The 22,376-nt window shown below is 39.8% G+C and overlaps 1 protein-coding gene across 13 annotated transcripts in view; it reads left to right on the top strand.

Moving 5' to 3' along the window:
* The window catches only part of TRPM3 (transient receptor potential cation channel subfamily M member 3), a 442,246-nt gene that overhangs the window by 377,087 nt on the left and 42,783 nt on the right, over positions 1-22,376 (top strand). For 5 of the 13 annotated variants that reach the window (XM_065045970.1, XM_065045966.1, XM_065045968.1 and 2 more), the window contains exons 11-19: positions 844-978; positions 3,541-3,591; positions 10,054-10,089; positions 10,230-10,370; positions 11,990-12,019; positions 13,145-13,434; positions 14,254-14,482; positions 17,031-17,198; positions 18,164-18,289. In XM_065045970.1, coding sequence (XP_064902042.1) covers positions 844-978; positions 3,541-3,591; positions 10,054-10,089; positions 10,230-10,370; positions 11,990-12,019; positions 13,145-13,434; positions 14,254-14,482; positions 17,031-17,198; positions 18,164-18,289 — 1,206 coding nt within the window. The remainder of the gene's footprint in view (positions 1-843; positions 979-3,540; positions 3,592-10,053; positions 10,090-10,229; positions 10,371-11,989; positions 12,020-13,144; positions 13,435-14,253; positions 14,483-17,030; positions 17,199-18,163; positions 18,290-22,376) is intronic. The other 8 variants (XM_065045972.1, XM_065045973.1, XM_065045976.1 and 5 more) reach the window with 3 other exon arrangements.

Genomic DNA, 22,376 nt, shown 5'->3' with positions numbered 1-22,376 from the left:
CCCTATGGAAAAAATTAAAACAAAAGGAAAAGCTTCTGTTTAAATACCCTCACTTTAAATGTAGTTTCTAGAGTTTGCTGCCCCTTAAATCTAGTTTGAAAAAACATTGCCTTTTCAGTTATGGAGTGAACAGAACTATTTATCTTATCTTCAATACTGGGCATACGTATGCATGAAAGCATAGGAGGGATTTTAATGATATTAAACTGTCCATATCATTATCTCGCCATCAGTACATCATAGGAAAAAATTGCATAAATGCTGCAAGCTGCAATCATTTTGCAAGCCAAAAACTGGAAGTTAGAGACAATTTCTCATCCTTCTAACTCCCCTCAACTCCTTTTTGCATAAGAAGACCTCTTGCATTTGGCCCTTCAAAGAAAAGCTAATTGTGAAGCTATTTCTGCTTCCTGTGTGTCAGTTTCCCTGAGTTTCCACACCATGAACAGAGGAAAGAGCTAGTCGAGAGAAAATTAAATTGTGTGTTCATATAAAAAAATATACCCAATATAAATAAAATATTTATCAGGAAAGTGAGAAATAAAGATAATGATATAGCGAATAATGTGGAGATGTGGTCACCAGTTTCCTGGGTTCCAGTTCCTTGGTCCTAATCTGGATTTCCTAGTCTATGCTAACCTTCACACTCTGACACTAATTTTTTAAATTCTGCCCTGAGTCAGAGAAACCAATATAGAATAAAAGTGTGATAATCCCTTTTTAAACTAGCAGAGCAACTCTCAGAATTTTCTCAGGATTTGCTGCTTGTGCCACAGTAACTGGACCAGCCGGATACAGCCTGAGCTGCCCAGGAATGGCCTGAATTAATCACTTGCTTTGCAGGTGGGCTCCCTTGAGCAAGCAATGCTGGATGCACTGGTGTTGGACAGAGTGGATTTTGTGAAATTACTCATAGAAAATGGAGTAAGCATGCATCGTTTTCTCACCATCTCCCGGCTAGAGGAATTGTACAATACGGTAGGGCCAACCTAAGGCAAATATTCTATCTCTATGTTCATTGTTTGAGTTCCCACCCCTATTACAATAACATGATGTTGCACAAGGCAGCCAACACCTGCTGCAGAAATTTTCTGTGTTGGAAGTCCACATTGACTCTTAGCTTTGTCTCTCATATAATGGAACATGCTGTGTCTTGTCCACTTAATCTGCTGTACAGATTTTTTAAGATTTGGATGAAGCCCCACACAGTACCAGCTGATTTCTGGTCATTGTAATTCCGATACAATACACCTGAGATCTAGGCAGATGGCACTGACTGGAAGACAGTAACTGGCAAGTAAGGAACCATGGGATGGTGATATATGACTCCTGATAGCATAAACCCTTATGGTTTCATAAAAATCTTGCACCTGGTAATCAAACTCAGCCACTAAAGAACAAACAAAAGCAAACTTCCTGGGATAATATTCTGAATGTAAAGGTGTAATCTCATTATTTCAGGAGGTCTATTACAGTGGAAAACTTCCTCCTGTCCTCAGTGAATGTTCCAAAAATGATACTTTGACCTATAAAAGCCTGTGTGCAAGTTTTATATCTTTGCCCTTAAATGGAACATAAAACTGCACAGGTTCAAATTGCTTCTGAGCTCTCAACTGCAAAACACATTCCAGCATTCACTTCATTATTGCCTACCAAGAGAAACCAATAAGTTCAAATTGCTTAAGAAGTATGGAAAAAGTCATAAAGTATTGTCTAGTTCTTAGGATTTCTAGTCTGTCTGTTGGGGAGCGGTTGTGATATAGTGCATTGCCCTTTTAAAAAAGCTTTTTTCTTCCAGTACTTGCCACACTGGGCTGTTATCCAGAGATGTTTCACACTGATGGTGACCAGAATTCAGTCTTTCAAATATATCAAACTTGACAAGAATTCATTAAATTCATGCAAAACATAGAAGAACGGGTATCCATGCAAACCTTGAGAACAATTCCCATCTGATCTTTGATCGTTGTAAAGTTTACATATCAACTACCATCTGTGTATAAGGAACAGAAAGCTTATTTGCATTCTTGCTATGGAGATACGCATTGTAATTCTTGTTACAAAGACAGTTTTCACAGGAAGTAGGTTTGAGGAAAGTCTTCAGTTCTACAGATTAAAGGAGGCCTTGTTGAACAAATTTATTGTAAGGTATAGAAATAGCCATAAATTATACATGCAAGAATTCCAAAAGACCCAGTCTGTGAAATACCTGGACTACCAATTGTGATATATGACCTAATGCCACAATAGATTTAGCACCAAAATAAATTTCCAAGGCCAGATAGAAAATAAAAAATTTCAACATGAGCCCTGAGAGTGGCCAGGGAAGATACAAACCAATGAATCTGACTTCTGCCATGGCACATTTGTAAAAATACAATAAAGAATAAAATTAATAGGCAAGGGGATCAATTTTATGTCAGGAAAGAGTTTACCTGTCTTCTGTAGGAAAATATTAGGCCTTAGAAATCTGTCACCATTTCTGAAGTCAACATGCAGGAGAACAAGGATGTTGCATTTGGTCCACCTGTTTTTGAAAAACCTGTTTGGCAATATTTGAAAAGCTCAAAGGTTATTAGAGAAATTTGTCTGTTGTAACATAGAAGATAAGGGTTTAAAAGCTGCTTGAAGTATAGATAACAGAGTATAGGAATATGTGGTCTGTTCTCACCACAAAAGGACAGTATGACCAGAGTCATCCAAGATCCTGTTCTGGGAACACTGCTGTTCAGCGTGTTTTGAGATGGTCTCAGAAATAGTAACTACTGAAGGGACAATGTTTTAACATCACTCAGGGTAGGCAAATCTGAAGCAGCATATGAAGAAACACAGTAAAGTCTCATCATGCTCAGTGGTGGGGTTACATAAAGTGTAGGCAAGTTCAGAGCAAGGTTTGTATGGAAACACTGACTGTACGTATGCAGTGGTCTCATCTGTCATCAATTACAAATAGTGAGACCTCCCATAAAAGTCTCTTAAAATATCAGCAGCAGTCAAAAACACAACAAAAAAAGGAAGTACTTCTCTATATATAATTGAAGTTGTGGGAGTCTGCTGCACGTCAGGTGGAGTCAAAAGAAGACTGGACAGATCCACGGACTGCATTCTGTTAGTGGCTTTCAGATGAGACAGCCTACATGCAATGTCGGGCTCAGGGACTCTCTGAGCCACCAGTAGTGGAAAGTGGAAGGCTGACAGGCAGCTGTTCTTCCTTCCACTCTCTCCCAGGGGCTGTGCATGTTATGCTGGGCTCCTATTTTGCCTAGGCCAGGTGCCTAATCTGGTATATAGGACCTTAGTTTACATCCAGTATGGCAGTTCTTGTGGTTTTCTAACTGGAAGGTTTTGGACAAGTCAGGTGAAATAATGCTCTTGTAAATTTTTTTTCTTTTTTTTTTTTCACTCGATGCAGCTGTACAATTTAAGTGCTCTCAGTCTGATTTTTAAACGACTAGGTGAGAAAGCCATTTCAGCATTTACACCTTGATAGACTTCGGACAATGCAAAACTATTTTATTCTTCTTTATTTGTCCTTTGCAGAGACATGGACCTTCCAACACTCTGTATCATCTAGTCAGGGATGTCAAAAAGGTAAGAGCCTGATAGACGGTAGGTTGGAAATAATGCTATGATTGCTTTCTATAGCTAGATACAATCTCTGTTTTGCATGAGCTTTCAGTCAGAGCCTTCTCCTTCCCCTGCCATTACAGAATGTCCTGTTTGTATGTACCGAATATGAACTTCTTGCATATAAAGTTCAATTAGCAAGTTATTTGTCTTGCTTTCTCTGTGCTTTTAGATGCTTGGGTAATAGTGCTTCTGCTAGTATAATTGTAGGCCTTTACATATTGTGTGGATTTATGCCGTTATCTGTATTTTTCTGTACCCGCAACTATTGTCAAAGCTAATTTCCATGTTGTTAGTTTACTTCTGAGCCTGTAAAATAGCCCTTATCCTTGTGCTGGATCCTAGTTTGTTGAAACAGTTCCTCAGTCTGTGTTGTGTGGTATGTATTGTAGCCATCTTCCTCAGCAGAAATATACAAAAAATATGTAGTGCAACTTCCCCCTGCCCACTTATCAAGATAATTACAAGCATCTTGAATTACAAAGAGTCATTAGCAGGGCAGGACAGAAACACAGAAAGGTATAGTGACAGGAAGGAGATACAAATACCTTCAGCAAAGTGTTCAGGATTGAAAGTGTTACAGCAACAGCAATGAATGAGAATCCTTTATCCTCTAAATATATGGACCAGCTACTTCTCTTGAAGCCCAGGTTACTAGGTTGTTTGGTTTTTTTTAGTAAATACGCAGTTATTTATGTGCCTATATGAGTTTGAAACAAGCATAATCAGTCTTCTTTATTCCTTTTCAAACTCCTTCTTTCCCCCAGCATCACCTTTCCAAGCCTGATTTCAAAGGTATAACAATTTGAATGACTAAATAGTATCAGTATCTTTTTCTGACTCTTTAACAAAAGGTATGTTTTCAAAGGAGCTCTTGAAAAAAAAGCATCAAATAGGCAAAGACAATCAGTATTCATAGGTGTATATTGGTAGACACTCGCATTAAATAAACTTACGCTGTATTTAATGACATTATTTGTTCCATAGTGATTGGTAAATGCTAGGAGATGGTAATTTTTCCGTAAATTCATCCTTCTCTCCTCTGTCCATATCTAAAGTCTCCAGTAATTCCCACTACCTGAAGTCAATGTATGATTTTATTAGAACATCGTTAAGGGCTTTAAAAACAGCCTGCTGCAGGCCTCTAACACCTTCATCAGAAAATGGCACGTCTGGTTCTGTATTTCTCATTTTGTCAGTGATGAGGAAGAACCGCAGTTCACTGGGAAGAAAGTGACAGCTCGACATAGCCCTGCCATCTGGGCAGATGCCTTACCAGTCAGCCACGCTACAAATCAGTCAGCAGATCTGACAACAGTTTAAATGGAAACACCTCCTTGGAAATAACTTCTTAATGGACATCACAATCTGACCATTACATCACCCGCTGTGCATGAAAATAAGGCCACACTGCTGATGTTCATTTTCTGAGTTTATATATATTTTGGTGCCAGATACCTAACCTCTCCGATTTAATTACAGCATCACAAAATATAAACACAAAAAATGTAGTATGTCACCATGAGACAATGCTTAAAGGATATGCATACTCTGTGCTTTTTATGCATACATCCTGATTTTAAAACCTGTTCTAATTAAAGGAGTGTGCTATAAAAAGTTATTTATATCTGCATCATTGTGAATTCTCAAATAGAAAATGGATGCTTACAAATCATAGAAGCATTATTTCATTGACTAATATTGTATTACATAGCTGTATAAATCACCAGGAGGGGGGGTTTTTTGTTTGTTTGTTTGAAAGACCACCCTGCCTGCTTAATAAAGGAAGGAATTTGAACAACAGAAGCCACACTACCACATCCTGGCAGCTTACAGACACATATGTGTGCACACATGCACAAATATATAAGACAACCATTTATTTTCTTTCTATTTTTCCAAATATCATTGTGAAGACTGTTGGCCTGGGCAGCATATTGTAAAGGCCTGGTGAAAGAGTCTTAAAGCAATCAGAGTGTGCCTAAATTCTGCATATATTAACAAGACAAAGTACTTCTTAATGGCTTTGCTTTATAAACCAGTGTGCTCGTGTCTCTTTTTGACCCTCTCAATTCCATAACTATATACAGGGACAAATCTGCCTGCATTGTTTGCATGATGGCCTTTTTGACATCTGCTGTCAAGGAGACAGAATTTAGCATACAGGGTTGACTTCCTTCCCTAGACTCAACAAACCGGCGCATCCAGATGAAGCAGAAACAGTGGCCACGCTGGGCATCCTGTCTGTAAGTGGAGGATGCCATCTACAGGTTGTTTTAGAAAGTCCTTCCCTGGCTCCACGAGCTAATGACAATCAGCAGAAATTAACAGATTGATTTTTTTTCTTTAATCCAAAAATCGTATATATTCAACATATCTTAATCTTACTCTGGGGCGATACAAGTTTTCAAAGTCCTTTAATTTGGACTGCCCCTGTATGTCTACATTTCCAGAGAACTAACATGCAATATACAGAATTTTTAAATAAATTCTTTTCCCCCCAGCATGTAAAATCAGAGGCTTGATACCTGCTGAATATAAAAATCCACTTGTAGGGAAAAAATACTACAACTGATTAGCTACACTTTGAAGTCCAAGTTTCTTCAGGAAAATAATAATGCTTTAGCACTGAAGAGCTGTCCCGGCCACTGTACTTGTCACTGGTGACACCCCACCTGGAATCCTGTATTCAGTTTTGGGCCCCTCATCATAAGAAGGACATTAAGGTGCTGGAGAGAGTGCAGAGGAGGGCGACGAAGCTGGTGAGAAGGTGGTGAGGAGCTGAGGAGCTGATGCAGAGCACAAGTCTGCTGAGGAGCAGCTGAGGGAACCAGGGGTGTTTAGCCTGGAGGAGGCTGAGGGGAGACCTTATCGCTGTCTACAACTACCTGAAAGGAGGTTGTAGCATGGAGGGTGTTGGTCTCTTCTCACAAGTGATAGCATGAGAGGAAATGGCCTCAAGTTGCACCAGGAGAGGTTTAGATTGGATATTAGGAAAAAATTCTTCACGGAAAGGGTTGTCAGTCATTGGAACAGGCTGCCCAGGGAAGTGCTGGAGTCACCATCCCTGGAGGTGTTTGAAAGGCATCTAGACAAGATTCTTAGCGACATGGTTTAATGCCAGAGTTAGGTTAGGTTATGGTTGGACTCAGTGATCCTGAGGGTCTCTTCCAACTGAAATTATTCTACAGAATTCTAAGAAACAAAAGTTTAGTTGATTATAAACAGGGGTATCTATCATACCCAAAAATCAAACCTTCTGTCATTTCTGAACAACTTGGCCGTACTAGAATGGGCCCATCCAAATTTTTGCTGTTCTTGGAAGGGTACTGGCCCATGTGCACCACTCTGCTTCACTCACAGCAGACTCTCTGTTGCCAGGGTAGTTCAGAGTGTCTGCTGATAGAGCAAATGCTTGACACATGCATAACTCCTCTCACAAGGGTGGTCAAATTTGCTTCACTAGGGCTGCTTATTTTGGAAGAGTACTTGTGTGTTAGTATGGAGCCATATCTATGTCTGTGTCTGTTAAATATGTATTTCTGCTCTGAACTTCTAAGTTTTCTTTGGTAAAGTGTTTCAATATTATCTGGGAGTTTGCAATGTGTCTTTTATTAAAATTACTCTACTGGAAATTTTTTATCTAACTCCCTACGTGAAATTTTAGAAATCAGAAGAACTATATCAAGAAATTCATGCTTTCTAATACATGTGGCACCCTGCTGCATGTTCTGCTTTCTAAATTGCTGAAGTATTTTTTGCCACTTAATACTATCAAAGCATTTCACTTTAGTGTCTTACATTGAGACAGCAGGAGTCTGTTGAAGAACTACAACTCAGTCTTGGAGCTACAATTGCCACTTCTGCCAGTGCCTTCATTCTTGTTCTAGAAAAGTTGCCATTGCCTTAAGCATTTTGGAGAGAGAAGAACATCTGGGGGGAAAACAAGCAAACAAAAACCAATAAAAACAAGCAAACAACAAAAAGTAGCAGGATTTAATTTTTAGACTTATGTTCTTTTCCTTGAAACAGGTCAGAGTAAAACTTACTAGGTTCAAACAAACTAAGCTAATATGCATTCCTGCAAATCACAGGGATTCTCCGACCCACCAGATTAGCCAAGAGTAGGAAGAGTGCAAAAGGACATGCTGAGGGACATTACTGAAACATAGATGGCAGCTTGTCTTTTGCCACAAAATTTGCTTGATCTTCTGTCCCTTTGAATCCCATCTCAGTGCTGGGGATAGTACACCACAGCACCACCTCCCTCTCTCCTTCCTCAGCCTTCCAGTGTGCTGCTTGTACTGTGGTGAGCCAGAAGGGAAATGAGCATTGCTCTTCCCAGCTGAAGTAGAGAGGGAAGGAGGGTCTTTGCATCCATTTCATCTCTTGTACAGAACCCGTTGCCATGTGTTCCATTAGTGTTTCTCTGCTCTGAATCTAATAAGCACATCTGCAGAGAAGCCAGGCAGATATCTGCAGACATGCAGATATTTCCAGCAAGGCATGGCAATCATAAAATTGCTCCATGTAAATTACTGAACTTCTTTCGATGACCACATAAGAAGAGGTACAGGCTAACTGTAATCTTCACTGTATATCATTATAGAAAATGTCATTATTTTATTACAGTGTACTGAAAAAGTTTGAAGCTAACTATTACAATTTCCTGGTTCTTCTGCAATGTTGACTATGTAAGTTAAGTTTTTTACTAGAGTAATTTTCTGCTTTTACAAGGCTACTTCTCTCAGTACGCAGAAGTATAATTTGCTTCTCTTTCCACCTTTAATTTTTAGTTACATCTCTTGCACAGTGACCTACAGGACAGAGAGGGTTCTATAAATCTGCAGAGTTCTTAATCAGATCTCTAGGTCTGGGTGACTTATTCAAAATTTGCTGAATCATACCTTTCTTTTGTGGTAGGGAACTGCTCTCTGAACCACAAAATGTTGTCCGAACAATTCAAGAGGCAGTGATTTATAGGAGGCAAAATTTAATTTGAGGGCATTCTCTTCCCATTAGCCCTTTCCTCCTGTCGAGGGATCAGAGTTTTCCTTATGAAGTTCCCAGCAGGGGGAGGGGGAATGGAAGAGCAGATGTGCCCACGCTGGGGCTTTGTTCTTCCATTGCCAGAGACCCCCGAAGAGCACTTCACCAGCCCAGCCTTGAGAACAGCCCACCCTGAAGTTATTCTGGCCTGCTGGGTGTTGCATCAGGCTCACTGCTACCAGTTAACTCAAAGGCGCTCAGCTGCGCAGTAAGAGACCATCTCATGCTAAAACCTTTCTTCATAGCTTTGCAAGCACTAAGTCTCGGAGAACTCATAACCTTAGTTCTGCTGTTTTCAGGCCTGACAGGGAAGAGAAGGATGATATGTGCAAGGGTGTTCACAAAGTAAGGGCAATAAGACGTGGACATATTTATCATTCTTTTCCCCCTTCTAAATAAAAGGTGCATGCTGGAGACGTTTTACATATATATTTATAAGTATATATATACACGTATATATATATATATATACATATATGATGTTTAACAGAGAATAAGGGAGTAAAAAAAGGGGAAGAGCAAGTATGTAAACATATTTTCCAGGTTCCTGCTAATGACCACAAGCACAGTTCACCTTTAGGGAGACATTCTCCCAGGCACTGCTGGAAATTAGGTAGCAAGACTGTTGTGCTTAGAGGGGTCTTTAGTAAAATATGTTGGGAGCTCAAGGATCCACCGTCTAGGAAAATTTCCACCCCTCTTGTCTTCTTCTTGAACAAAACCCCAAAGAATTAGCCACAGATATTTTTATTACAACGTGCCACAGGTATTTTGTTTATTACAACATGCATAATTACTTTCCATACAGATGCTTTCCACATACTAGGTGTGGAATTAAGTGAAGATATGTGATATGTGAGGTTATATACAAATAAAAGTACCTAACTCCAAGAACAAAAGCTAACACACTCTCCTTGACTCTCACAACTAGCACTAACAACAATCCATGCGCTGTGTAAATCCTCTAGATTAGGCAACACAGCTCTTTCCCCTGCCCTTCCTTTGCTGGAAGATGGGGAAGAAACACTGCAGGATGGGAAGATCGCATGCAGGAGCTGGTTTCATGTGAACAAACAATGTCACTTCCCTGTGCCTTGGCAGTGCAGATGGGGCAGGCCAAAGAGATGCCAGCAGAGACATGAGATGCCTGGACGAGAGTTATGGGGACAGATGGTGTGGAAAAGGTGCTATCTTGCAGGACTAGAGTCCAGCAACTGTGTGTGACTTTTCAAGTGTGCTGATCCTCGTGCTTTTTGTTCTGCAGTTATGCTCCTTGTTTCCCCAGCTGAAGAATATGAGCACTGTGTACTGACATTATCTTCTGTTACTTCCAATAAGTTCTTCACCTTCTTATTTAACTTATGTCTTCTTTCCAAGCGAGAATATCCAGGTTTCGGTTGGATCTATTTTAAGGTGAATTAATTAATCAGCATAATAATACATTCCTGTTTTTAACTATTTAATTTTTTTATTTTTACACCATTGTGAAGTATATTTAACAACACCAGTAATAAGCATTTCTTCCTCCCCCACCATCCTTATTTTCATTACAGGGAAACTTACCTCCTGATTATCGTATAAGTCTGATTGATATTGGTTTGGTGATAGAGTACCTGATGGGAGGAGCATATCGCTGCAATTACACCCGAAAGCGGTTCAGAACACTGTACCACAATTTATTTGGGCCCAAGAGGGTAAGGAGCAAGTTATTTGCCTTCTGTATGACTGCATCCAGTGGCAGGGTGGCTTCTTAGATGGATCCAGGCTGTGGGGATCCACATGCTCATACTATTCAGTCTGCAGATTTATTTCCATTATGTATATATCAGCTATTTCAGCACAACATACCGCAAGCCAGACACTGATACAAGCTGCATTTTTTATTAATTTGATAAAAAGATTATTGGGTTTTGCTGCCCTGGTAACCAGTGCATAAAACAGTCTCCTCTGGCTTTAGAATCTGTAATTATGAGTATCTATAGCTTTTGAAATAAAAGCCTTTTGACCTGTACCAGTAAAGCCATAAGGCACCTAAGTTAGACTTGGAAAAACATGTGTTTTGGTAGGCACGTTACCTATCTCTCTTCTTGATTGTCAGGGTGTCAGGGAAAAGAAACTTCTAACTCAAAATTTGCTTTATTGGCTGGATGTGGCTCCAGTTGAGTCAGTGGGCTCATGGCAAAACACCGTTCAGTATTTTTGGGGTTTCATGTTTGACAGATTACAATACTGTGAATCCAAAGTAAGTTTACTACCTTTCTAAAATACAAAAGATATTTTTTGTCATCCATAATGCCACTGACCCAATCCACCACAAAGGAAAATCTGCTCAACTGTTCCCAGTAAGATTCATTGTTCTTTCTTCACCTATTTTTAACTCACAGTTTCATTTCATGTCTCAGTTCGGCTTTTAGCAATACACACCATTGAACATTTTTCTAAGTGGCTATAAAGAGCAAGAGCTCTTTGAAACAGTTACAGCCAAACACCTGAAATGGGTTTGTTTGTTCATTCTTCACTTTTGAGAGGAAAGGTAGTAATTGTAGCTGCTGGGAGAGACTCCGCTGCCTTAGTCACTCTGCCAAGTAAAGCGTTAGAGTAGCAATTTCACAGATACTGAACCAACACACAGAGCAGCTCCACAGCAGTCAATAAAAGTGTGCCAGGGAACAACCAAAATACTGATGTACTCCAGAGACAACCATTCGTGCCTCAGCAGTAATTCCTATCTCTTTTCCATCAGAGCAGCCCCAAAACAGCTGTAATTTGTAACAGAATCCAAATGTAGGTCTTCTGTTGTGTGTTTTAGTGAAATAAGGTCAAATTCAAGGTTAAATTAAATATATGTGTAATTATTTGATTGATATGTGCATATTATATTACATCACATTGCATTACATATATATTATCTATAGCATGTTATATGCCCATTATATACTCTGTATTATATTTTCTGTATTATACAGGGTGTTCCAAAAAGATGGACCCAACATGTTACAATTACACAAAAGCTTACAAACAGTTTAATGAGTTATCAGGTTTTAGTAACCTTTTTATAAATGCTCTGTGTTCCCTTCACCTGCTGTATGGCCTGTATGGTTTCATTCATGGGCAGTTCATGGTTGTAGATATATAGTGATTTCAAATTGGGTCCATATTTTTGAAACACCCTGTATACTCTATATTATATGCTATACATCACACGTTATACACTTACATGTATATGTATGTATGTATGTATGTATACACATATAGTTGCTATTTTTCATCACCCTTCTGGGAGAAATAACATTTTTCTCACTTTTTTGTACAGCCAAAAGCCCTGAAACTGTTGGGAATGGAGGTAGGCAATCTGTGAGAAATCTTAATGTCTTTTACTTCTTTGACAAATATATGCTATATTAAGGTAATATTTAAATTCACTGTAATGAAGGCACCAAAACTTGTTTTCAAGTTTGTAAGAGAAATGTGCCACACAAATTGTATTTTTCATCTACATAACTTGTTTATGCAAGGGCCAGATTAGGAAACATTTCTTAATAAAACTCCAGTGGATAGACAAGAGAAAAGGCTCTGCCCCCTGTGTGTTTCATTTTTCTTTTAATGAAGATTAAACAAAATGTTTCTGTCTGTCAGGCCAAGCAGAATTCAATTTGGATAACTATATAACTTAAAAATGTGTTCAGAGAAATTAGGCAGTTGCAGAGAATGATGCAGAAATATTTACATGGGCCAAATTTCTGTCAGTTCTGTTGATGCTTTTGGCTACCCTGATGCTTCAAGGAGGCAGTAGTGTCTTCTTGTTTGTTTACTTTGTATGACAACTTTCATTTTGCTGTCTACAGACACAGCACAGAATGGGTCAGCTCTTCTGATAAAAACAGTAGGCTAGAATGGGAAGGAAACTAAAGGTGACAGAAACGACAAAGAACTGGAGAAAGAAGGGTTAAACTTGGGATATACAGACAGAATGGGAGGAAAGAAAGGAGATTCCTACTCTTGTGGGAGGGTAAAGGGAGAAAACATAAGAATAAGCAGGGAAGGAGTCTTCAGCAGTCCTGAGCATCCCCAGGATATGTGCTTTCTGGAGGTGGAAAAAGGCAGGTGCCTTAAAACAGATGTTACATTTGGAGTGAATTCTGAATTTTGTTTTAATGGTGGCTTTTGCGAAATGGTTTTAGGTATTGTGTGATTGTGCTATCTGTTCTTAGGGAGAAAAAATAGTTCAAAGTGGTAGTCCAAAGCTCTTTTTCCCCTGTGTTTAGGTATGGGATTACTGACTTCTTAGTTATGATGCATGGACCAATACTTTTCCCATCATTTTCCTGTGTAAATATTTTGTCCAAAATATCTGAAAGGGCTGGCCTGCAGGGAATGTGTTTAACATTTCAGATACTGACTCCAATGCATTGTGTGAATTAACTCAGTTCTTTCACTAGTGAAACAAATTTCTCTACAATTCCCACAGGATGATGTCCCTTTGCGGCGAGGAAGGAAAACAACAAAGAAAAGAGAAGAAGAAGTTGATATTGATTTGGATGACCCTGAGATCAATCATTTCCCCTTCCCGTTCCACGAGCTGATGGTGTGGGCTGTGCTGATGAAGCGTCAGAAGATGGCCCTTTTCTTTTGGCAGCATGGGGAAGAAGCTATGGCTAAAGCACTGGTGGCCTGTAAACTCTGCAAAGCCATGGCCCATGAAGCATCAGAAAATGACATGGTGGATGACATATCCCAAGAGCTGAACCACAATTCCAGGTGAATTTTTCTTCATGCACACTTTCCCGGGTTAAAAAAAAAAAAAAAAGAAGGAAGAGAGGCTGCTGAACCTGCCTGACACTTGCTTATCTGTATCTTACTTTCATTGCTGACTTGTAGGGAAAATGAAGTTCCTTCAGAGAAACTCTAAATGGCTTTCAAACAATCTGTCTGCCAGAGAAGCAGAGTTGCTAGCAGTATAACTTCTGAAATGAGAAGGTGTCAAGAAGGCAATGAAATATTTGTATTGTCTACCTGTTCTCCCCGAGACCTCAAGAGTCAGGCTGCAATCTTTTTCCGTGCTTTTTCAAGACACTCTGTTCACCCGAAGCAGAACATTTGTTGGAATCCTCATGAACATAATATTCAGGCATAAGTCTTAATTAACAAGATACTAGGTTCCTTAATAACCTTTCCTGTTGTTAAAAGTCTGAGACACAGAATTTTTAAGTGTTTTGGACCCTACTTTTTACAGAACACTTGGCCACAAAATCATGGGCAAACAGCACAGAAGCAATCCTCTAAGTTCTAGATAAACAGAGGATTTCAGCTAGAAAATGTCAGGGAGGTGGGCAGGCAGGTGGGAGCAGACAGCTGGTAGGTGTGGGTGCTCATCACTTCTAACTCAGGGCACTTATTTATATGCCTATCATTAGCCACTCACATTTGAAAATGTGGGCTTCCATGTGTACAGTCAACATCATGATTTGCATGACAGAAGGTGGTGCCCCCATTGCAGGGGCTGTCAGTTGTAGAGGGGTGTTTTCTGCAGCAGGCTGCGTGGGATAATGGGAATGAACAAACGTCCCTCTGTTGCAGGGACTTCGGCCAGTTGGCGGTGGAGCTGCTGGACCAGTCATACAAGCAGGATGAGCAACTGGCAATGAAACTGCTGACCTACGAGCTGAAGAACTGGAGCAACGCCACATGCTTGCAGCTCGCAGTGGCAGCCAAGCACAGGGACTTCATTGCTCACACTTGCAGCCAAATGCTGCTCACAGACATGTGGATGGGTCGTCTCCGGATGCGCAAAAATTCTGGCCTAAAGGTCAGCACTGTTTTAAAGCAAAATCAACAGCTTCAGGAGTTCTAGTAGATGGTGACATGGTTCAAAACAAATCAGTAATAACTGGCTCAATTAACCGTATTTCAGGTGCTTATTTATAGTGGCATTGAGCGGGGTATGTTCCTCCTGTGTCCAGTTTTTCAGCAAGGAGCTTATCACAAAGCCAAGTTCAAAGCACGTTACTTAGTTTTTTTAATCATCTTTATCAAAGCCCGTTCCAGCATCAGTGAGAGTTACCAGAAAAAGAACTGAGCCAGGAGGTTAGTATGTCACTCTGCCCAGGATACTTGAGGAGTTAGCCAAGGTTTTTAAAAATATATAAAGAAAAAGGATGTATAAGTGAATTAACTGCCAGAGAAAGGTGCTGATCCAACAAGCTTCTCCAGAGCAGGCCAAAGCAAGCAGTACAAATTTTCTTGCAATCCCCTGCCGATCTTCCTGATGACTGACCTGAAGGGACTGCTTTAGAGGACCTAGAGGATAATTCAATTTTCAAAGCTGTTTCAGCTTTACTTCCACAGTTAGTGAAACCGCTAACAGAGTAAGGTGAATACCGGGAGGTGGGTTTTTATTAATGGACTGGCATCTTCCACTGTCCCCAAAGTACTCACCAGTCAGTACATAAACAGGAATTGCCTTTTCCTCCCGGCTGGCTGAGAAACATTTTCAGTGAGGGGTTCTCACTTCTGCATTAATTATGTGTGTGAAAAGTGATAATTGCTCAGTTGTTTTACTGTGTGAAAATACATTTGGTAATGCCAGGAATGCTCATGAGTACATGCACCGTTATCATACTGGGTCTAATCCAGTGACAGTGGTGAATGAGAATAAGTGGCTGATAGCATTCTCATCATCCTCTCACAGGAGCTGTGCATAAATATTGTTCTCACAGATAGAAAGCATTATCACATTTGAAGACATCTTTACTACCTGATTTTCTCACAGTCCCATTGCCCTTCAGAGGGACTGCTGCCTTCTTCAGCGCTTGGCTTTGCAGATGTTCAGCCTGGGTTGATGGGGATCAGTGCAGCAACTCATTTCCCACACTTTGCTTTCTTTGCAGCATGCATCTCTTAAGCCATAAAATAGACCTTTCTTTCACAGTGAATAACTGAAGGCAACAGATTCTGTTTCCTTTCAGCTTCTTGTAACATCAGGGCTTCACCAGGATCCTTCACTCAGTTTCTAGTCTGTGTTTTATTTCATTGAAGCTCATTAGCAGGGCCTGCTTAAAGCTAAAGCAGGCTACAAGCTACATGAGCAAGAGGCAGCATGGCAACGAAATAAATTTTCAAGCATGACTCATGGATTATTTCCCATGAACAATTTTCTCCTGTCAAAACTGTCAAATGGCAAGAAAGCTGAATGTATTATATGTATAGCTCCAATGAGAGGAAGAGGGGCAATTGTTAATCCTGCTTGTTCTTAAAAATATCTTCTCTGGGAAGCCAGGTCTGCCTGTAAGCCCCTCTGCCTGCACACATGCTTTTGTGACAGGCTGGGTGCAGGAGCAGCCCAGGCAGCTGCTGCTCAGCTCCTCCGAGCCTGAGCGCAGTGTTCACATACACTAACTGCGGTACTTCGGGGGGTTTCAAACAATACGCATGCTGTCTGATGATATGATGACCACAAACAGTCACCCTCTCTGACCTGCCAACAAGCTATCTGATTTCACCACCATTTAGGGAGAGATTTATGACAAAAATAATTTCCCAAGTGATTACAGCAAAACCAGGAAAAGCTGTTGTGCTTGTGAATTTCGACAAGCCGCTTCTTTTTGTATTGTCACGATATCTCTTTGGTTATACTACTGATTTAACCCCAAGTGTTGTTCATTGCAAGTATCCACACAAGGTAATTTTAATGGTTTCTGCACTGTCACATCGTAAGAGAGGAAAGGCAGAAAAGAAGGATCTGGCAGTAACGTGAGCATTACATGGCTGCCAAGTTACTGAAGCAAAATCTAAGGGGACCTCATAGCTAAACACATCAGCATTTGCTATTACTGGCTTTGCCTTGTCTCCTTAGATCCACACAGACTTATGCCTTGAATACCTGTGTGCATTACACATGAACACAGAGAGCTTGAGACTTAGTAACCCTCTCTGTAGAAATTAATACTGCTCATTTGCAGTGGTATTATCTATTATGTAAAATGCAGAATTCTGCAGGTCCAAGGTCTGAACACCCCCGTGGTCCCACCTGCCACTGACCTTATATAATATTTGGTAAATATATTCTGGTATATAACGAGATGCTTCTGATGAGCAAGCAGATAAAGTATTCAAGAGGCCCTATTAGCCATAGCACTCACAGCAATGCTAATAGAACTTACGTGCTTTATTTCACTATAGAGCTCTGAAAACATTACCCCAGCTGACAAATACTCTATTTCCATAGAAACTCACATGCATGCGTGTTTTTCTTTTCTTAAATGTCCTGACAGAGTTGTTCCGTTTGATACTAAGTAACCATCGTGATTGTAATCTGTTTACTGTGATGATTATTGTTATCGTTATTATTGCTTTAGGTAATTCTAGGAATTCTACTTCCTCCTTCAATCCTCAGCTTGGAGTTCAAGAACAAAGATGATATGCCTTACATGTCCCAGGCCAATGAGATCCATCTCCAAGAGAAGGAGCCAGAGGAACCAGAGAAGCCAGTGAAAGAAAAAGAGGAGGAGGACATGGAACTCACTGTAAGTGCCGAAAATAAGTTGCCAGCCTCGGGGCTGTCAATTTGCTGTTCCCACCTCTGTGGGCATTGCAGGCTGAATTTAGCAGATGATGGGATACCATTCCTAACAGTCCCCTCTCCTCGAGGGGCTTCAAACCAGACATGTTGGCATAATTGTGTCTCGATGTTGCAGCAGTGCATGGTGATGCTGAAGCACCATATTGTGATGTGATATCCTCATATTTTGATTCAATATGCCATGTTGTCTGAAATAAATTCATAAGATTTTGGGACTGAAGCACTCAGCCATGATATATGAGTGGGCCTCTCTGGCAGAAAAGAGGGTTGCTAAGTCTTCCTTTGGATGGAAATGCCCAAAGATTCGTAGAAGCTGGATGGTTTTTTTTTTTTTTGGTTAATTTCATTATAGGGCCAGTAAGTGCGCAAACAGGCAAGAAAAGTGATTAAAACATTTTTTCAAAATTCTTTGTGAATTTGTGGTTATTGCCTCTCACACATACACACATGAGTTTTTAATCCACTGAAGACATTAGCAAGCAGCTAGACAGCTCAGCCCTTACTAAGAGCTTCTGCCTCTCAGCAGAACTGTGTAACAATGAACTTGTCTTTATTAGTAACATAGCCTCAGAGAAATAATTTACTCCACAGAGAGAATCAAATAGCTAAATCCCTAAAAACCATCCAAGTAACCTATTTCCAATCTCTTGTTCTTAGACTTTTTTGACACTTTTTAATTTGGGCAATTATCACATGAGCTATCAGACCTGCCTTAGCTTAGTTTGGTTTGCTTTGGTTTGGGTTTGATTGTGGCATCTTTGAAAGGCTTAAAACTCAGCCCCAGTTGGTCAAGGTCAGGATAGAGGCATAGAAGTAATTTTCCTGGTTACTTTTTTTTTTTTTTTTTAAATAAAGGGAAAAAAAAAAAAACAAAACAAAAACAAAAAAAACCCAGACTGTTTCCCACAGGCAAACAGCAGGAGCTGCCCACAGGACCCCGTCTGCAGGCAGGCAGAAGGACCTGCCTACAGGACCCAATATGCAGGCAAGCCGAAGGAGCAGCCCACAAGACCCACCTACAGGACCCGTTTGCAGGCAAGAACCTGGCCATTGGGAAGGACCAGAAGCCAGAACAGCAGCAATGGGCTGTTCTCTGCTTATTAGCTATTAATTGCAGTTTACTATCCCTGGCTTCTGATCCACTTATGAAGTGCCTATTCTAATCAAATAAGCACTTCACAAGCTGCCTTTTTCTTGGCAAAGGGGAGAAATTTGGGAAGGAAGTGATTTCCATCTCTCTGAAGTTATCCCAGATCCTGGTTTCTTGTCTACAATACTGTTTCCTTTTTACCTTTTGACTCCTACTACAAGAAAGTCATGTGCTGAAGTGGATTTGCTTTTGCAAATGAGTCTTAGATTTTCCCTCCCTTCTCCCTTCCATGTGCTGACAGTCCCATTGCTCTTTCCTGTCATTAGCTCTGCCCTAATTCCCTCAAATCCGATGCATCATTCTAGTGAAGTTTCAGATGCTTACAGCCTTTTCTGTAAAATAAGAACTGTTTCTGTGGAGTCCAGCAAGTTCAGAAATTATATATTTGGTACCGTACTACTGACCTAATATTTCTGCTTATAATCTGAGCTTTGCTTTAGGATTTCTAACACAGCTTCTTCAGTCAGGTGCCCTTCAGAGGTAAGGAGACATGACTGGGTAGCAGAGGCCTTTACATATATTTCTATGGTTAGATGCCATAGCCAGTTATATTTAGTTACATTCGGACAACATGTCAGGGAGAGTGTTCCTACCTGACGTGTTTTAAATATAAGAAAATACTTTAGATTGAAGTTTTGCGTTGTTCTGGCCTCAGTCAAATGGTCTGGCATAAGTTAGGTCAAGTCTCTTCTCCTCTGCTGAGAGGATGCCTGCAAGGCTCTTTGGGAAAGTGACTTAGTGAAGTTTCCCTAGAACCACACATATGAAGGATTCCTTATTCATAGTTCATTAAGATTAATAGTTCATTGTGATGTACAATAATAAATGTTTAATCAATTGCTGAACTTTGGCTCAATAGATCAGTCACTCACACTAACCATAGTCTGCAACTGTTATATTCAAAATGAACTTCATATTTTTCTCCACATTTTTTCCTCTCAGAGGAAATGATTTTTTTATTTTAGCAATTGCTGGGATTTTATTTTATTCATTTACTTCAATGGCACGTGATTGTTTAAAATATTTTCAAAATCTTTCCACTTTTTGGGTTTCTGAGCTTTGTTCCAGCTTAAAGCTTAAACAAAATTGGTGAACTGAAAATCTCTTTGGTCACCTCAAAAGTCCATGGTTTTGGAAATCACCCACACCACCACCACCCAACTGCCCTGGCACCCTTTGTGTCCTTCACCATGCTCAGCAGCCAGGATGATGGCACTCCTGGGGCTTTAGCCTTGTTCCTCTGTATTCACCTTAAAGAACCACTGAACACATGAAGAATCCAATTTTATATACCTGTAACTCAAAAACATTGAACATTTTTCCCACCAGTATTTCAAGGCAGAGAACAATCCCCCTAGAAAAACTACCATGGAAGCAATGTTTCCATACGTAATGTAGGATACAATGGGGTGTGCAGAGAGAGGTATGGTATATCCAGCCAGCTAGGTACCATTTTCACACATGTTCTGTGTGAATACAGGGTAATTCCATATGTAGCATGTAGATTTCACTAAGGATAAAATTTGAAGAGCCTGTGATAATTCTAGCAGGACTGAAATTCCTGTTATTTAAAGTATATTCTCTTTATAAAGATTTCTATTTATAGGATCATTAATGCAAAAACGCACAACCCAAAACTGTCCTGGTTCCCTATCAGTGAACTATCATCAATTGCATAAAACAAAATCTGCCCTCCCCCCAAAAAAGAAAAAACAACAACAAACACTACCATCACCAAAAACAAAAACAAAACACAAACCAAAACCACACCAAATAATCAAAAAAAATCCTGATTTCTAAAATCTCCATGTAAAACTATGCTCGCATCAATCCCCTCAGGCTAAAATGATGCAGTTGTACCACACTTTACAATGTAGCTGAGCTGCTGTCAGGCTTACCTCGCATGACTCATGGTGAATCATGGGCAAAATTGTGTATTAGGGAAAGAGATGCCGCCCACACAGAGCAGTGTCTTGAGTTATTCCCACCCTAGTGCTTCCCCCTCTAAGTGAAAACACATTTGTTCACATTCAGCATTGCAGCTGTTCTGCTAACACAGTCACTTAGGTTATTTCTGTGTGTTTCTAATGGGCAGGCTTTTCAATTTGTTAATACTGTGATATAATTAACAGTCAGGGACATCAGGTCAAACCTAATCCCCAGCCATCTCAGAGCAATTCCTCATCTGTAGCATGGGGGAGGGAAGAGAGAGGTTACTATTATATGATATATTTAATTCAAAAATAATTATAACAAGATAAAATTACAGTATCATTATGAACAAAAAAGCAATAGCAAACAGGAAATCGGCATCCATGAGCTAAAGCGTAAGTCTGAGTACTGAAAGGACTTCATCCTAAAAACATCCACAACTCATTGATTCTAGTGAGAGCTAAGGGTGTCTAAAAATCAGTAAGTTTATAAAATCATGAAGTATTTAAACCCTGTAAAATAATCCCTTTCACCAATGCACAACACTACTCATTTGTTAATGCTGTCAGCTTTCATTTTCACTCTGCTGCCAATTTTTTGAGCACCAGAGGACAGTAGAGACAAGGCTTTGGGAAAAGCTACAGAAAACTCTGTATGCCATATTTCCCCAAAAGGGCATCAGCAAATAGAGAGAAGCAAAGAAATTAGTACCTTCTTGGGCTATAATTTTCCCAAAGCACTTCAGATCATATTTCACTTCTTTTTCTCTCAAATAAACAATCCCTGATGTGGATCAAGGAATCACTTTTGTTTTGTAGACTTCAGATAATGACACCTGGGATACTGTAAAGGCTATATAATCTCTGCTACTATAGATATATTCAGTAAGAATCATGTTCTTGCAGACTACGTGCTTATCTGATAAGAACCCTTTTTCTCTGCTGAACAGCCGCTTCATTTTTTTCCCTTTTTTTATGAAACTCTTGATGGTCTTTTAGGGGGTTTTATGTGCTCTGTGAGAATCAACAGGAGGTATATTTAATTTTTTAATATGCATTGTTTTATCTGCATTTATGACAATGAACTTAGAAATCTGCAGGCATAAAAAGATAAAGGAAACAGGTTCCTTCATCAGAGCTGGCTGCAGTTTTAAAATTATCTCGGTAGGTTAGTTTCAGTGCAGCATATTTGTGTCCTGAATCTTTGTTGTATTCTGTTAAAAATGCGCAGGGCAACATCTGTCCATAGTCAAAGTCAAGAATGTAAGGCACCATGTGGAAAGTAAAAACACCGGAGGAAAAAACTACTTGCATAAATGCAATGAAAGAGGAGCATTAGGCAGGAGCTGTCTAGGATGATACACAGGCATAATAATGTCACAAATATCGACACTAACTGAAACAACAGAAATAAAAAAAAGTCATCAGTTTATCATTACAAATTACTATTTTACAGGACCAAAGACTTACATGAATAGCTGCACATGAGGCCTAGAAAAGGGAAGATGGTGCTTCTTACTCTTAAATATGTGAGAAGGGTATCTCCTGTTCCTGCAGGGCCCTAGAACCAGATCAAATAGTTCACCTGAAGCTGATTGACTAAGTATGTGCTGAACATCCTGTTGAATCAGAGAGCACAGAGATAGATAAAAGAAGGACCTCCTTATTGAAAGACAATGTGTCTGGCATCTAATTGTTCTCTTTAGGGGCTTAGTTTTCCGTGTTTTTTAAGTTGCAGATGCGAACAATGATAACATTTTTCAGGAATGGTGAAAGTTTGTTTCATTTAACATGAAAGTACAAAAGTAAGAAGCATTTAAATAAAATAATCATCTTGCAATCCCTGCATACAGGACAGTGGTATCTCAATTCTTGCAATTCCTTTGATGTACAGGAGTGCTACAATCTATAGGTGCTGCCACAAGCCAGATAGTAGGAACTTGCTCAAAGCACAGTGACCTGAAATCCACTCTTAGTCTACCATTCATAAAATAGTTGTTTCAGAAAGAACATTTAATAGATCATGCTGTACACTAAATAC

This window comes from Columba livia, chromosome Z, assembly GCF_036013475.1.
Source record: "Columba livia isolate bColLiv1 breed racing homer chromosome Z, bColLiv1.pat.W.v2, whole genome shotgun sequence".
NCBI lineage: Eukaryota > Metazoa > Chordata > Aves > Columbiformes > Columbidae > Columba > Columba livia.
The sequence above is the reverse complement of the archived record's forward strand: the minus strand, read 5'-3'. Positions and strand labels throughout refer to the sequence as shown.